Source organism: Carica papaya, chromosome 1 (genome assembly GCF_054855325.1).
Source record: "Carica papaya isolate Zhongbai chromosome 1, ASM5485532v1, whole genome shotgun sequence".
NCBI lineage: Eukaryota > Viridiplantae > Streptophyta > Magnoliopsida > Brassicales > Caricaceae > Carica > Carica papaya.
The window spans coordinates 682501-700352 of record NC_142309.1 but is presented as its reverse complement, the minus strand read 5'-3'; the positions used below and the strand labels follow the sequence as shown (position 1 = coordinate 700352).

Below are 17852 nucleotides of genomic sequence, written 5' to 3'. Positions count from 1 at the left end.
GTAATTTTAAAAAAGTATAAAAATATATCGTTTTATAAATTTATTATGAGTCGATAGTAACTACATTGTAATACTTTTTTTAAAATTTTTGGACTGAAATCGAGTGTATTATCTATTTTTATCAGTTTAATATCTTATACGTCACGTGATATTAAATTAATTTTTAGAGAGAAATGAGTCACTGTAATTAAAATTTAATTTATTAGTATATGAAAGTTGGGATTAGATTAAGTAAATACGATGTATTTAAAACTTGATTTAATTTTATAAATTTTTTTTAGAATATATATATATATATATACACTAATTAGCATTTTAAAAAAAAGGTAACAAAAACGTGGAGAGCAATGTACGCGGCGAAAGGGTACTGTTCTAACATGTCGTCTTCCTAATCCACTTCTTTCTCTATAAGTACCAAATCAAAGCTTTACAGAACCTAGATATCACGCATGGCTTCTCCTCAGGACCTCTCCGTCATCCTCCCCCGTGTCCTGATCGTCTCCAGGCGCACTGTTCGCAAGAATAAGTTCGTGGATTTTGTCGGTACGGCCGTTTTCTTTCTCTTTCTCTCTCTTCATCCATTTTCATATATACGTATATTAACATTCTGTGTTTCTCCATGTTCAGGCGAATATCATCTTGATCTCATAGTCGGCTATGGTGCAGTACCAGTCATCGTCCCCCGAGTCAGCGGAGTCCACATGTTACTAGACAGCTTCAAGCCAATCCACGGCGTTCTTCTCTGTGAAGGAGAAGACATTGATCCTTCTCTCTACGAGGCAGACACAACGAATCTTTCCCCCGAGGAGTTAGAAGAAATCGGAAGACTCCATTCCAGCGACACCGCTATTGACAAAGAAAAAGATTCTATTGAGCTCAGACTCGCAAAACTCTGCCTTGAAAGAAACATACCTTATTTGGGCATATGCAGAGGGTCACAAGTTTTAAACGTTGCATCCGGGGGAACCCTTTATCAAGATATTGGGAAGGAGCTCTCTGGAAAGTTGAAGGAGAATCAGAGAGTGATGCATATGGATTATGATAACTACGACGGGCATAGACACTTGGTGAAGGTGGTAAAGAATACCCCTTTGGATAATTGGTTTAAAGATTCGTTACAAGAAGATAAAATGGAGATTTTGGTTAATAGTTATCATCATCAAGGTGTCAAGAAATTGGCTCAACGTTTTGTTCCGATGGCATTTGCCCCTGATGGTTTGATTGAAGGGTTTTATGACCCAGATGCTTATAATCCCCAAGAGGGTAAGTTTATAATGGGTCTGCAATTTCACCCGGAAAGAATGAGACGACCCGACTCTGATGAATTTGATTATCCCGGCTGCCCGGCTGCTTACAAGGTTCGTAACTTTCTTTTTCGTCCTATTTGGTGTATAAAATTGAGTTGTGTTGATGATCAAACGACGGTAAATTGATGAAATGATCAGGAATTTGTAAAGGCGGTGCTTGCTTATCAGAAGAAGCTGAACAGTTCAACATCTGTTCCGAAGTCTCTGAAACTGAACAGAGATATGGAGAAGAAAAGAAAAGTTATAGTTCGAAGTTTCTCACTCGCAAAAGACATGTACATCACCGGCTGCAACATGAACCCGTCGGACCTCCAAGCCGGAGCAGAATTTCTCGAGGTAGGGGGGGGGGTTAAAGAACTCTGTAATTTTGCATGAATTTGTTGATTAAGAAAATGGGCTAAACTAATGTTAATTCTTGATTGATTTCAGTCGAATACAGCACTGAGTTTGCAGCAAGAGAACCGGCTGAAGCAGATGGGAGCAACAGTGAGGAACGCAGGTTGGTACGTAGAGAAATTGAGGTTGAACGAGAAGAGGGAGAAGATGGCAAGGAACGTGATGGGGAAAATGTCAGTGGATCAGTTATCTGATCTGACGTCGTTTTACCACATGATGGGGCAAATATGTTCGGAAGTTTTGGAGAGGAAACTTCATGAGGTTGTCAATGGTGTTTCGTCTTGATTAGAAGCAGAGGATCTCTGGACTTTTTCTTTTTCTTGTTTGGATCACGAGAAAATTATGTCAAAGCATGTGAACAAAAAGTAAAGAGGGTACAAAAGTTAATCACCGAACCTCACATGGTGCTTAGGAATATCTATACATATTCAATGTAAGTATACTTTTTAAACAAGCGATCAATATGTTCATAAGACTCACAACACCGCACAATAGAGGTCCACTTAAAGACCTCTATAGAACAACCGACCACGTACTGGTAGGATCTCTTGAACCATTCTCCAAATCATGTGTTTATAGCGTTTTCTAATTAATTTGCGAACTCATATAAGGCAGAGCTTATTAAGGAATTGAAACGAACTTGCCAAAACTCGATTATAACAAGGTTTAACACTATATATCTCAGTTTTTAACAGGATCAGTGAATTTACCGATAATAAACGATAACTTGAGAATATATAAATAATTGCGTTTACCAAGCAATGTTCCACATTGGTAAACCATGTACGAGAAGATCAACTACCCTTTCAATATTTATATTAAGTGATTTAATGAATCAATACTTTTCTCGTTATCACAACTAGTATCCTCTTACCCTCTATATACTCACTCTTTGTCTATTCCCCACCCTTTAATAATTCTCTCCAAGTTAACAAACTCCCTTATGGATAATTAAATCGAGGACGATACTTCATATTGAAGAAATCTCTAACTTTCTGTACCTTACCCTCATCTTCTATTATTCTTAACAAAATCGAGAATACTTTTACATATAAAATAAACAGGCAAGGCGAAAGAACGTTTCATTACCAGAATCTCCTCTTTGGATAGACCACATGTATATGTTGCTCGTTAATAAGAATATAATAAGTAACCAAGGTTAGATAAGTCATTATCCAATCAATAACACATGGGTCAAAACTCAACTTCTTCGTTACATCTTCTAAAAAGGATCGTGACGCCATGTCACATGTTTTACTAATATCTAATTTTAGAGTAAAAAGATATCTACGAGATCGGTCTTTTCTTAAATGGTAAAAAATTTCAAAAGTAATAAAGACATCATTTATAATTATTCTACTTGAAATAAATGTTGATTGTAATCCATATATGATATAATATAGGCTTAATATGATTTGCAATACATTTTTGTGATATACGTCATAATTACATTCCACGTACTTATTATTAATTAAAAAATATAAAAATATTTACATACTTAACTTCACAAGTATAACGATCGATAATAATGTTATTTCTAAAGAAATTAGGAAAGTAATTAACGTAATTAATAATAATGCCAAATTTGTAATCTATATAATCCCTCGTTCATGGTTTTCGCTCTCTTAACTTTGTGAATTTCCCTTTTTATCTTTGGTGAATTATTTTTCTTTGCTCTTAATCTTTCTATTTTTATTAGTATCTTTTTTTTTATCTCCATTAAATTATATATTTTTACATCTTCTTATATTTTATCTCTAAAAATAAATTCTCTAATTTAACCTAATCCCAATCTAATTTAAAATCCAAAACCAAATTACCAAAGCCCTTTTAATCTGTTTGGCCCAAAGTAAAATTCAAACACCCATTAGACAAGCCCAAAACGACACCGTTTCACTTGAGTTTCTCTTTCTCCTCCTCTTTCTTTGGGTTACAGGTACAGAGGAGATGCTTTACTTCACCTGAAAATGGAAGATTAAAAAGAGAATGCGTAGATGGGGGTTTGGCTCGAGAAGAAGTCGCGACAGAGCAGAAGAGAGAGGATGTTCAACACAGCTAAAGGAGAAGTCGAAGATTGAAAGGAAAAGAGAACCAGTTGCCTCAATTCATAAGAACCATGGAAGAGGAAAATGTAGACTAAAAAAGAGAGCACGGGAGGGCGTTAACTCGAGGAAGAGAGAGAACGAACGAGGTCCTCGGTTTAGGGATAAAAATCCAAAGCCAGGGAGCTTTATGGGAGAGGAGAACAAAGAGGGAAAACCCAGAGAGAGAGAGGAGAAGAAAGGGAGAACAGAGGGGAAAAGAGAGAGAGTTAGCAAGACAAATTCAACAGGGCATTTCCAATCTGGACCTCTTAGGTAATCTCTGAGAACTTAGCCCTTGTGGGTGAGCATTATCGGAGAGGGGATTTTCCTGGGCAGAGGAGAACCAAAAAAAGGAAAACCCAGAGGGAGAAGGAGCAGAAAGGGAGAACATAGGAGAAAAGAAAGAGAGTCAGCAAGACAGATTCAACAGGGCATTTCCAATCTGGACCTGTCAGGTGATTTCTGAGAACTCGGCCCTCGTGGGTCTATTTGTATTCGAAGAATATCTGTTACTCGAATTCATACCCCGATGCATGGAAGAAGTTACTGTGAGATTTGAAAATCAAGAAACCATTTTTTTTTTGGTAGAATACCCAGATGTTAAGTTCAGAATGAATGAAGAAATCTGTACCATTTGAAAAAAGTTTATATTTTACTTGAATGCAAAATTTCATCTCAAAACAATGGTTAAGTTTGGCCATGATCCAGGGGGTATAGGGAAATAAGAAGACGATCTTGTTTGGTTATAAAGATAGAAATGTATTTAGGGTGTGTTTGGTTGTCGAAATAAAAAAGATGTTCTTGAAATTAATTTTTGAACTCCATACAATCACGACAAAGTAAACGCAGAAAGTGAAAAAGAATACGATTTTATTTGGTTATAATGATAGAAATGTATTTAGGTTGTGTTTAGTTGTCGATATAAAAAAGATGTTTCGCCAAATTAATCTCTGAACTCCATACAATCACAACAAAATAAACGTAGAAAGTGAAAAAGAATACGATGTTGTTTGGTTATAAGGATAGAAATGTATTTATGGTGTATTTGGTTGTCCATATAAAAAAGATGTTTTGCTAAATTAATCCCTGAACTCCATAGAATCACGACAAAGTAAACGCAGAAAGTGAAAAAGAATACGATGTTGTTTGGTTATAAGGATAGAAATGTATTTGGTTGTCGATATAAAAAAGATGTTCTCGAAATTAATCCCTGAACTCCATACAATCACAATAAAATAAATACAAAAAGTAAAAAAGAATACGATGTTATTTGGTTACAAGGATAGAAATGTATTTATGGTATATTTGGTTGTCGATATAAAAAAGATGTTCTTGAAATTAATCCCTGAACTCCATACAATCACAACAAAGTAAACGCAGAAAGTGAAAAAGAATACGATGTTGTTTGGTTATAAGGATAGAAATGTATTTAGGGTGTGTTTGGTTGTCGACATAAAAAAGATGTTCTCGAAATTAATCCATAAAATTCGCTACAATCACAACAAAGTAAACACAGGAAGTGAAAAAGAATACGATGTTGTTTGGTTATAAGGATAGAAATATATTTAAAGTGTGTTTGGTTGTCGATATAAAAAAGATGTTTCGCCAAATTAATCCATGAAGTTCGCTACAATCACAACAAAGTAAACGCAGAAAATGGAAAAGAATACGATGTTGTTTGGTTATTGTATTTGATTGTCGATATAAAAAAGATGTTCTCGAAATTAATCTCTGAACTCCATACAATCACAATAAATTAAACGCAAAAAGTGAAAAAGAATACGATGTTATTTGGTTAAAGGATAGAAATGTATTTAAGGTGTGTTTGGTTATCGATATAAAAAAGATGTTCTCGAAATTAATCCCCGAACTTCAATAATCACAACAAAGTAAACACAGAAAGTAAAAAAGAATACGATGTTGTTTGGTTATAAAGATAAAAATGTATTTATGGTGTGTTTGGTTGTCAATATAAAAAAAATATTTTCGAAATTAATCCCTGAACTCCATAGAATCACAACATAGTAAACGCATAAAGTGGAAAAGAATAAGATGTTGTTTGATTATAAGGATAGAAATATATTTATGGTGTATTTGGTTGTCGATATAAAAAAGATGTTCTCGAAATTAATCCCTAAACTCCATACAATCACAACAAAATAAACGCAGAGAATAGAAAAGAATACGATGTTGTTTGGTTACAATAATAGAAATATATTTAGGATGTGTTTGGTTGTCGATATAAAAAAGATGTAAAATTAATTCGTAAAATCCATATATATATATATATATACTCACTAAATTTACGGAATATTTTTATATTATAACCAAACATCCATAATTCTATTAAAAAAAATCTTGGTCTACATGACTGCAATTTATCTTCAAGATTTGTGTCTGATTTCACACCATGATATTTCCAAATTCCATGACCTTCCAAATTGACCAAGTCAACAAACCAGACTTATGAGGCGACCCGTACGCACCACGCAAATTTACCACATTTTTTCTCATATTTTCTACCCCACGATTTTCACGTCAAAAATTTTGATCGATCCTCGGTTTTAATCCGATATTGCATGTTTGATAAAAATATTATTATTATTTTTTAATAAAAAATACGATAATAAAATTTAATCATCATACGTATTAGACCAAGACGAACCTCGATTATATCGTATTTAGTGATTTGAACGAGAACAGTAGAAAACTGACGATGGAAATAGAAATCACGAGGGTACGAAAAAACATAGTGGGCCAAGAAATCAGCATAACAATTCTCTTCTTTATAAAGATACTGAATTTATATTGTTTAATTTTGAATCATATTAAAGTAAACATTGATCTGAATTAGTTCACGACGAATTTAAAATTTAGGTTTAAATCTATTTTTTTTAATTTTTTATTATTATTTTTAAATTTTAATATTTAATTTTCAAAACGTTAAAATTCAAAAAAAATAATAATCTATTTTCTAATAATCAAATTCTCATGTCACGAGCCCTCGTTAACCATTAACATATACATATATTTTTCTTATAATAAAAAATTTAAATCGAATTTTTTTTTTAATTACTCAATTAAAAAAATTTAATTATTACACACGTTCTTTTTATTATGTTTGCCAAAACAAAATCTAACTAAATCACTGTAATGCTATTAATACACTGACGACTAAAGTAGAAATATACGTTAAAGTGGACGATTTTCTAATACGTTATTTTGATAAATAAAAATTTATAATTAATAAGACACGAGATATATTTAAATAAAAAAAAATTATAAAATAGAGAATAGTATAAAACTTATATGAATTTAATAATTTTGATACTCTACACCTTTCTTGATTTTGCCCTACCATATATATATATATAATTAACAAATTTTTAATTTTATCCGCATTTAATTAAATTATACAAATATATTATTAAGTACTATATTTTAAATAGTATTTTAATTTTAATTAGTATTTAATATTTTTTAATTAAAGTTATTTAAATATTTTATAAAATTTTAAAATTAAAAATTAACGTAATATAAATAGAACTTTATATTTTTACAGCGTTAAGCCCTGTGTAATTTCATGTCTTACGCACAATACTGTTTACTGGTCTTTGTAAAAATGACGAGTCATTCAAGTCAGCTACAGGTTCAGTATTTCAAAGTCTTTCTCTTTCAACATCCATCAGTTTCCACGAATCACCAAGAATCCATCTACTCAATATAATACGTTTATGTGGATCTTCCTGCTATTTATTCCCATGATCTCTCTCATCAAAGCTCTCAACGGTGTACTACCTCTTTCCCGGAGATGGATTCCAAGTTTGTGTTCTCTGCATCGCCATTTTCTTTTCTTCTCTTTCTCCCTCTCTGGGTTTCTTCCCAGATTCATTTATCTGCAGGCAACCCTGAATTATACAGAACCTGTCGTTATAATCTTTACCAATGTGGAAACGTCACTGTTGGATACCCTTTCTGGGGAAACAAAAGGGAGGATTACTGTGGCCATCCTCAATTAGAGCTTGAATGCCAGGAGGGAACAAACACGACTGTGTTACGAATCCAAGGGGTGAACTTCAAGGTTTTGGATATCAATGAGAGTTCTCTACTTCTCAAAATTGCAAGAAAGGACTTCACTGGTGATCTCTGCGCACCTAGGTTGAGCACCTTCATAATAGGTCAGGGTTCGCTCTTTAGTTACGTTTATGCTTATAGAAATCTCACGATTCACTACGGCTGTCAGAGTTATCCCGATGACCAGTCCAGCATTGTGATGTTTCCTGCTTGCGGAAGCACGTCTGGGTGTAATTATTATTACAGAAGACCAGAGGACGATGATGAGGAAGACGATGACGATAGTAAGAAATGTAAGGAAAGAGTTACAGTTAGAATTCCTGCGAGGCTTTTTTCTCCATACGTGGAGGTTGATAAATTGAAAGAAGCTCTTGGGGAAGAAATTGAGGTTAAGGTGATGATTCATACAGAAGCTTGCGAGAGATGCAGGGAAGGTAATGGGGTATGTGGGTTACCTTATGGAAAAGAAGCTTGCTTCTGTGATCTCTCCTCCAAAACATGTACTTCTCTGATCCCTGCATTTCTTTTGCCCAGCTCAGGTATAAATATATATATATAAGTTCTGTTTGTTTCAGATGATTATAATTTCTTTCTGGGTATTTTCAGGGTTGAGAACAGAGACTACTTAAATTGCCAAAAGATTATGATTTACAGTTTAGGTTTAGCTTAGATTTGGTTCATTAAAATAGGTTTTTAGTTTGGTTATTAATGCATTAGATCTCAGGAAGATTACAGTGAAAATTCTGGGACATATACCCAACTTCTATCTCCCTCAAATCAAACCAAACCACTCACCTAAAACAGTTGAAACTAGACAGAGGAGGATTGAGTAAGTAGCCCAACCAGTTCTGTTCATTTGAATTTTCTTTTTGTAGAAAATTCTTTTAGTATATATATATATATATATGTATGTATGTATGTATTTATATGTATATAGATTACTGGTCTTGAGAGTCAGATAGAGTTGTTGAGTTTTCTTGAGCTGGGTTTTGCCTAATCTGGTCCAAATTACATCACTGTGCAAACATCTTTACAGATTTATACAACTGCTGAACCCCTTTCTCTCTTAACACTAAATCTTGAAGTTCCAATTTAGCACACTTCTTAAACTTCAAGATCTCAAAATTATTTACCAGACAAAATCGACTCGAGGCGGCTGCTGCTGATTCGATTCGAGCTGCTTTCCTACTCATCCTTGTCATACAGAAACTAATAAATTGATTGAAAATTGACAGGCCTTTTCTCTAACAGAAAAGTCTCCCCTTATGAAACAAGTAAACTAACCATTAATCTTTTATTCCAGTTTGATCATCAATAATTACATGTATTTATTTGATTGACGAAGACAAACTTGACTAATAATGTTTCTTTAACCTTAATTTTGGTCGAAAAATCAACAAGTCGTAGTAATGTCATACTTCGAGTTATCTCTCGCTCTCGATTATATCCTTGTACACTCAAACACCAAATACCCATTTCCAAAAACTTGTTTTTTCTTTACATAATTTTCTTGGGAAAGAATAGAATAGTGTTTGGATATTTTTAAAGTTTGGAATAAAATAAGACAAGTTACCAAACACCACTAACGAAGAAAAACTAGCTTAGACTAAGTTGCAAAAACTTTGCATCAGCTGTAAGTCACCTATATTTGTATGTATTAGTCTACATGCACTTCCAATAGAAGCTTTTGCTTTCAACATATTTTTTTTCCACACCCTTTGCTCAGTCAAATGCCTTATCAATTTTGCTAAAGAAAAAGAAATGATGAACATCATCTTCCCCCCCCTTTTTATTTTTTTTTTATCTTTCTACCTTACCATCTCTTTTTTCCATCTCTCTCCCTCTGTTTTTCTCTGTTTCTGAAAATGAATCTTCATCTGCCTTCAACCAAACTTCTGTTCTTGACCACCATAACAGTATTCCTAATCTATATCCCTGCCTCTGCCTTTGCTGCCGATGATCGCTTCTTGAATTGCAGCCGGCTAATAAGTTGCGGTGACGTTCAAAACATCGGTTATCCATTCTGGGGATGGAGCAGGCCGGAGTACTGTGGGTTCCCAGGTTTCGAGCTGAGCTGTAGTGATGATCATCTCCTTGTAATCAGAATCATGGATTTGAGTTACCAAGTCATCCGCATAGATAATCAATCCCAATCCTTAACAGTTGCTAGATTAGATTATTTAGAAAATCTTTGTCCAAATCTTCTTTTCAACACCACTTTGAACACCACCCTTTTCAGTTTTAGTTCAGATAAGGAAGATGTCAGACTCTATTACAATTGCTCTCTGCCAACTTCGGCTGCAAATGTTGGCTTGCCCTTTGAATTTAGATGCGACATAAACGGAACTGATGATCTATTAGGTTACTTCATGATGGGACTCACGCCAGATGTAGTAAGTGCTGTTCTGGGTTCGTGCGAAAACAGCGTGATCATTCCAGCAAATAGGTCATTATTGATCAATCAAAGTTCAGATAATCTGGTTAATGTTCTTAGGGCTGGATTTGGGCTGACATGGTCTGCAAATAATACTTGGTGCCAGCATTGTGAAGCCATTGGAGGACGTTGTGGATTCAATAACACCTCCACTTGTTTCTGTGAAAATCAAATCTGTGATCAAATGGTAAACGAAAGTATACCAAAAGGTATCTATCTTCTCTTTCTTCTTCTCTCCCTGTTAGAAAAGTTTTGAAGAGTAGGAAAACCAGAGCAAAAATGAAGTAACGATTTGTGAAGCTAGAATTTTGATTGGAAACTTCAGAGAAACCCAAGATTAGTTTCTTTTTAAAACCAGCTTTCTATGTTCTTAACTGTGTTCAAATCAGGCCTTGTTCTAATTTAACCAGATTTCTATGTCTAAAGAAGCTCAAACTTGTTCTAAAATACACCAAATTTGAACCCATCCGAGAGAAGATTTCAACCACAAACCAAGTTTTCTTGTTCTTGAAATCCCATTTACTTCAAATTCATAAATCAAATCGTTTCAAAATTCAAATCGAGTTTGATTTCGAACCAATTCAATTTGATTTTTTTTTTGTTTTGTTTTAGACGTCGTGAAAACAAGAGTTGATTAAAAACATTACGTGTTTCTTGTGACATTAAAATATTGTTAGCAAGCTTTTAGGGTTTTCTGACTTTCTTCGATCAAATTGTATTGAAAATTCCGAACTTCGTTTTCATTTCGCCCTCGGCGTTTTACTATTTCATATTCTCCGACAATAATTGACCCAACAAAAATTCATTTCCTTTGAAAATTTAATCCTCGCGTCGAATATATTTTTTATTTTTTTATATTATATAGTATAAGTATATTAATTATTAAATTATAATTTCTAGAATTATAATTTTTAAGTGCTAAAATTAGAAAAAAATTAATGAATTAATTATAAATTACACCTTCATGGACCCTCTCTCACCCAAAAGTCTAAATACATCAAAACTCCCAACTAACTCTTAATTAGCATATTAATTTCCAATTAATGTTTTTTAAAGGTGAAATTACCAAAAAGCCCCTCCAATTTATTTCTTAATTTAAATTAAAATGTAAATCCCACTTCTTTATCCACAGGCGTTGTTTGTCGGCTTCGTTAACCCCAGCACGCCAGCCTCCGTTTCCATTATCTTAAAAAAATACAGGCAGCCTCCATGGTCAACGGTCAACCCACCTCCAACCAACAACCTCTACCGCCAAAATGTCATCTCAGCTCTCATCAATTCCTTCTTCTCCTTCTCTCCTCATTCCTTCACCATGCGTTCAGTCTCGCAACCTCTCTTCTTCCTCCTCCTCCTCTTGGGTGTTTCCTCAACGGCGTCGTTTTCCCCCAATGACACCTTCCCCGGCTGTGACCGGCTCTTCTCGTGCGGCCACTTTAATGATATTTCCTACCCTTTCACCGGCGGGTCGCGTCCAGCGCATTGTGGATACCCGGGATTCCGCCTGAGTTGCAGCAATGATTCTTCCGCCGAGTTGGAAATCGGGTCACTAACTTTTCGGGTCATCCATCTTGACCCAACCAGTCACTCCATGATCCTCTCTCGGTTAGACCTATACGATACCACTTGCCTGCAAGAGTTTACTAAGACAACTCTCAATTCAACTTTCTTCACGTTCGCTGAAGGCAACGAGGACGTCACTTTGTTTTACGGGTGCTCTCCCCTTCCGGTGTACAAGCCTGAGAATCAGTTCTACTGTGACGTTGATGGTGATTTCGATGACGCATATTATCTAATTGGGCCGGTTCCTAGCGACCCTATACTAGGAATAGTAAATTGTAGTGTCGGCGTTACAGTACCCATTCTTGAAACAACGGTGGATAGGCTTGTTGCTAATCGGTCATTGCTTCAAGAGGTTTTGAAGGAAGGGTTTAACGTGAATTACAGAGTCCCGTTCAGTGATGAGTGCGGGAGCTGTGTTGATTTGGGCGGGGCATGTGGGTTTGACTCGGGTTCGGGTCAACCGCTTTGCGTTTGCGGGGAGCGAATTTGTGCGAGTTCGATTGCAGGTAGGTACCTCTTTAGGGGTGTTCAGCTTTAGTAAATGAATGAAAATTTAAGCTTGGTTAACTCTGAAGATTGCTTCACTTAGATTTTGCCAAGTAGTTTTCAAGCCATATGGGAACTGTCAAAGAAATTAGCATAGTATAGGTTCTGAAATTTATATACTGGATTAGATCATGGTGCCTCCATAAGTTAGAAATTCTTTTCTTATGATTTTCTTGGTAGATTTTTCATTATTACCCTGTTCAAAATGGTTACTATTTCATTCTTTTGCATCATATGGAAATAGTCTAGAACCAAAATGCCATTAACAAATCCTAGCCATGTAGCATTGGAAGAGAAAAAAGAGCAAGTTGAAGATGGTTGTGTGGGCTCAGAATTTGATCATTGTCACCACAATGAATGTTTAGTGTAGTTTGCTTCATGCATTCTCACCAGAAGATACTTTGTTATCGTTGGAATCTTCGTAGTTGGTTTCTTCTTCTTGTGATTTTTGTCCATTTGATTTCTTTTCGTTTCTCAATCATGAGGTTCTTCATTGTTTAATTTCTGTGTATACAGGTAGCCTGTGATAATCTAAGTAAATTAACCGAGAGATGCATAAAATAAATTTTCGGGTATCTTGACCATTGCATATATTTTTTTTTTTTGTTTACGAAGTTCTAACCTGTGGAATAAGAGTATGTTGACTAAGCAAGGTGAGTGGCTGGACTGACAATTTTGTATATCATGGCTGCTGCAGATAAGAAGAAGAAGAAGAAGACAAAAACACTGGCGATAGGTAGTCTTCATCTTGTGTTGGATACATGCTCAACTTTCTCAGGGAAGTTCATTAAAAAGAAAACTGAGTAATTGTTTGTTTGATCTTCAGTCCTTGGCGTAGGAGGTGGAGCAGCTGCTCTTCTTATTCTGGTTCTGTGCCTTCTATATATTCGCAAGCGAAAAGTCAAAATTGCAGCTCAAACTACAAGCAAAAGCCTGCCAACACCTGATTCAAGCAAAGGTCCACCTACTACTACCTCATCAAGTCTATTGCAAAGCACCCCTTCTTATCAATCTTCGAAGTCTGACTTTGGAAACGGGAGCATGTACTTAGGAGTTCAGGTCTTCAATTACTCTGAACTTGAGGAGGCAACTAACAATTTTGACGCTTCTAGAGAACTCGGAGATGGAGGGTTTGGCACTGTCTATTATGGTAGGAAGATGAAACTTTCATGGTCTTTTTTTTTTTTCTTTTTCTTTTACCTACACGTTCAAAATTCCTCTTTTTCCTAAATTCTTGTTTAATTTGTTGCTCAGGTGTACTGAAAGATGGGCGTGCAGTTGCAGTGAAGCGTCTTTACGAGAATAGTCTCAGACGCATTGAGCAATTCAGGAATGAAGTTGAGATCTTAACTCGTTTAAGGCATTCAAATCTTGTTATGCTATTTGGATGCACCTCAAGACATAGCCGAGAACTTCTGCTTGTTTATGAGTACATTCCTAATGGAACTGTGGCAGATCATCTCCATGGAAATCGGGCAAATTCTAGTCCGCTTACTTGGCCTGTACGATTGAACATTGCCATAGAGACGGCTAGTGCTCTCAGTTACCTCCATGCAACTGATGTGATACACCGGGATGTCAAAACCAACAACATTCTCCTGGACAATTATTTTCATGTAAAAGTTGCTGATTTTGGTCTGTCAAGATTGTTCCCCACCCATGCCACCCATGTATCAACTGCTCCACAAGGGACCCCGGGCTATGTTGATCCTGAGTACCACCAATGCTACCAGCTTACAGATAAAAGTGATGTTTACAGCTTTGGAGTGGTCTTGATTGAGCTTATTTCATCAAAAGAAGCTGTGGATACAAATAGACACCGGTATGACATAAATTTGGCTAACATGGCTATCAACAGAATTCAGAATCAGGCACTGCATGAACTATTTGATCAAAAACTTGGATTCGAAAATGATATTGAGATAAAGAGGTCAATGACTTCAGTAGCAGAGTTGGGGTTCAGGTGCTTGCAGCAGGAGAGGGATATGCGGCCTTCCATGGATGAAGTGTTCGATGTTTTGAAAGGAATTCAGAATGAATACCTAAGAGACCAGAAGGCCGAGGTGGTGGATATCAGAGTGGATGATGTTGGGCTGTTGAAGAACGTTCCTCCCCCTCTCTCTCCTGAATCCATCGCAACTGATAAATGGGTTAGCAGCTCTCCCGTATCTAGTCCATTTTAGCTGTTGGAAATTCCTGTAAAGTTTTTGTGTCACTGAGGACTGAGTGTTTAAATTTTCATGCATTTTCTCTACTACCGCAAAGAACACAGAATGTATAAGACATCTCACGTAGATGCCAGTTACCACTGTATATACAAAAATGGAGAAGTTAGCAACACAGACGTCCATGTCTTTTGCTGGTTTTATAATATTTATATCTCATCTTATTCATGTATTTGCATGATTGCATGACTTGGGTATTGTAGTTTTTGGTACCTTTTCCTTGTTTGAACGAAACGTTTAGATGTACATACATATATATATATATATATATAGATACATATATGAACAAGAAATAAACCAAAAAGGAATTTCATTAGAACGACTACAATCGTAATCCAAGCTCCTTTTCCCTTTTCCCTTTTCCCATTACAGATTATGGTGAGATCAGCATAACCGCGTGCAGATGAGATGAGGATGACGAAGCTGAAGAATTTTTCCAATGGCGTTTGCATTTTGGATTTTTCCTTGTCTTTCAAAACTGGCCGACAAAGTTCACCGGGTCAAACATTCATGGCTGCCTGAGGACAGATTTATCAAGAACATCGAAAGATTCAACTGTGTGGGAGTTTTTGTCAATTGAAGCTTCTGTAACATAAAAAAAAAAATCTGTAAATTAGAAAATAATTTTTGGTTGATAATTTTATCGTCTTCATAATTGAAAATTTTTCTGTTCACTAATAAGACAAACTGTATAATTATTAATTTTAATTTTGTTTTATAGAAAAAACAAAGAAACAAGTCAGTCCTTAATTATTTGATTTGAGAGATCCAAAGCCTAGAATCTAGACATTAATAACCTTTTAATTTGTTATTAATAATAATATAATGTGATTAGTCAAAACGGTATCGTATAAAACTATGCAACAAACAAACAAAAACGATACCGTTTTGTTGTTTTCGCCGTGCAGACCCAAACCAGTATCTATCTTTCTATCTATCCATCCGCAACGCATAAGTCCAACCCGGACTTCCTCTAAAAAGACGCCACGTGTCGACGGACGGCCTGAACGGCTCTTAAGGCCCAAACACAGAAAAGAACAGCGAGTCCCCCAAATATTCCCCAAGTAATAACAAAAAGCCTCTTCTTCCATTTCTCTTTTCTCTCTTCTCCATTTGTATTTTCTAACCCCTCTCTCTCTCTCTCTCTCGTTTTTATCTGTTCAGTGAAATGAACTGGAGAATCGGAAGACTATCAGATCTCTAAAATATCGAGGTTTTGTAAGGAGAGGAGAGAGCAGGTAGAGAGCATTTGTTGCGGAGTGAACGAAGCGTTGTTTCCTCGGTCGATAGATCATCGATAGGGAATGGCTACTCTGCAGAAATTCAAGCTGCTAGCCACTCAATGCGCTGTGGCGGGGAGTCCTACGCGGAGTCCTACTACCAGTCCCGTTATCCACCTCCGCCGCCGTAAAACTTTGCGGATGCTACTTAATCGAACCTCAGAACGTCGCGGATTCTCTCGCCGAGCCGGCTCGCCTGACCTCCAAGAAATAGCTGAGGAATCTCCGGAGATCGAGAGTAGCGGGAGCAAAAAGAAGGAGAAGATTCGAGTGAGGCGCAAGTTGAAGGAGCTGTTCATCTCCTCTCCGCCGTTTGAAGATAGAGATAGGAGCACAGTGAATGACAGAGAAGGGCTGTTACCGGCTACCGGCGGCGTTGGTGGTAGTGCCGCCGCCGGATTTTCGAGTCGGCGTATTGGTTCATCTGCCTCCCTCAGGCCAGTCTCATCCACGTTCCGGTACAGGCTACTGAGAAGAGCTTGGAGACCTGTGCTCGTCACCATCCCAGAGTAGTAAAAATCAGTAAATTTCTAAAATCTGTGAAAATTTTTAATTTCTCTATGGATAAATTCCCATTTTCCTGTTGATTTTTACTCATTTTTTTTTTCCTAGTTCCAAATTTCCTACTCTTAATTTGGGGGAAAAAAGTTTTCTTTTGTTCGGGTAGTATAATATCCGTATGTACATGGAAATACAAGTTTTGGAAAAGAAAATTAAAATTTCTATTCGTATACTTAAAAATGCGCTTGATGTGAATTGTAAAATTTGTTTTATTAATGTTATATGTCTTGAGTAATTGAAGTTTCAAATTTCTATTTAACTTTTACCATAGATATTTATGTAATTAGTAGGATCATGAAAAACCCAAGACACGTTGAGTGATTGAGATTGATGTAAGAGAAGGATCTAATTCTTTGCTTTCCTTTCCTCTTATATGAGTGAGTTCTGTACTTACATACATGTGTTATATGTATACTGTATGTGTTGGTGTATATATTGAGATTGGAATTTTGCAGAGGGTTAGATAGGAGTGGGGTAGGGAAAATGAAGTTGCAGTAGATCATGAGGACAAGCATAAGACAAAAGATGAGAAGATTAATAATTTTTAATATAAAGTCTGTCTATCACTCGCAGCATCCATGTGTTTGTGTTCAGAGATGTTGCATGATTATGTTAAAGGTTTTTCTGTATTAAAATAGGTTTTATTAATTTATTTTTGGTGTTGATGAAATGAACTTCCTCTTGCCATTATTATAATTGTTCGGTATTACCATAAGAAGACCCAGATAGTGGATGTTGGCCTTGGTGTAGATACATACAATAGTCTTTATGCCATGCCAAGTTCTTTTTACCCCTTTTGCACCATCTTTGGGTTAAAATCATGATGACAAGCACTGAACTTATGTTCTAATTATGGCCTATTTGAATTTCGACAGCTAGATTGCTAAATCTAGATTTGAGAGAAGCCCAGTGCTACTTGATTTTGAGTTGGTCAAATATTCTTTTTTTAGGGGCTAAAATGGGTGGTTTTTCTTATCCTTTAATCTTTAGATTATTTGGAGTGAAGAAGAAGGTTTCTTTTTAAAAATAAAAATAAAAATAAAAAAATCCTCCTCTCTCTCTTTTGTTTTCTCCTCAATCATCTGCAATCAATGGTGTGGACTGTGGTGGAACTATGATTTGTTTTCCTTTGACCTTTCCTTTTCTCTGTTTTTGTATTAAGGGTGAATTCAAAAGTTAGGTTAAACTTCTAATTTCCTTTTGAAAGTAGGAATATTAGGATCGATCAGTAAATTATTGTATGCTTATAGTTGATTGAATTATAAATGAGTTTTAAAAGCAAATGAAGGTGCAGGTAAACATTTTCTTGTGGGGAGATCATGTTAATAAAGTATTTGATAATATTGTTATTCCATTACAGAAAAATATAAACTATGGCCTGTGTG

At 35.7% G+C, this 17852-nt stretch overlaps 2 protein-coding genes across 3 annotated transcripts in view; both read left to right on the top strand.

The window, feature by feature from the left end:
- Window positions 1-335: 335 nt before the first annotated feature.
- Window positions 336-14798, top strand: LOC110807488 (uncharacterized). Its single transcript, XM_088210548.1, has 11 exons — window positions 336-543; window positions 628-1358; window positions 1446-1643; window positions 1737-1938; window positions 7732-8400; window positions 8579-8690; window positions 9615-10504; window positions 11405-12361; window positions 13099-13137; window positions 13228-13551; window positions 13656-14798. Exons 1-11 carry the CDS (start codon window positions 450-452, stop codon window positions 14582-14584), a joined length of 5145 nt encoding a protein of 1714 aa, XP_088066674.1. The 5' UTR covers window positions 336-449; the 3' UTR covers window positions 14585-14798.
- Window positions 14799-15657: 859 nt separating this feature from the next.
- The window catches only part of LOC110807463 (uncharacterized), a 4466-nt gene continuing 2271 nt past the window's right edge, over window positions 15658-17852 (top strand). For both annotated transcript variants that reach the window (XM_088210881.1, XM_088210842.1), the window contains exon 1: window positions 15658-16428. In XM_088210881.1, coding sequence (XP_088067007.1) covers window positions 15931-16419 — 489 coding nt within the window. In that variant the 5' untranslated portion in view covers window positions 15658-15930 and the 3' untranslated portion in view covers window positions 16420-16428. The remainder of the gene's footprint in view (window positions 16429-17852) is intronic.

Coding starts and splice junctions, on each gene's coding strand:
- LOC110807488 (XM_088210548.1), top strand. CDS start 450: ATGGCTTCTCCTCAGGACCTCTCCGTCATCCTCCCCCGTGTCCTGATC. Junction 1,939..7,731: donor GATGGGGCAAATATGTTCGG/AAGTTTTGGAGA, acceptor ATAATCTTTACC/AATGTGGAAACGTCACTGTT. Junction 8,401..8,578: donor ATTTCTTTTGCCCAGCTCAG/GTATAAATATAT, acceptor TTAATGCATTAG/ATCTCAGGAAGATTACAGTG.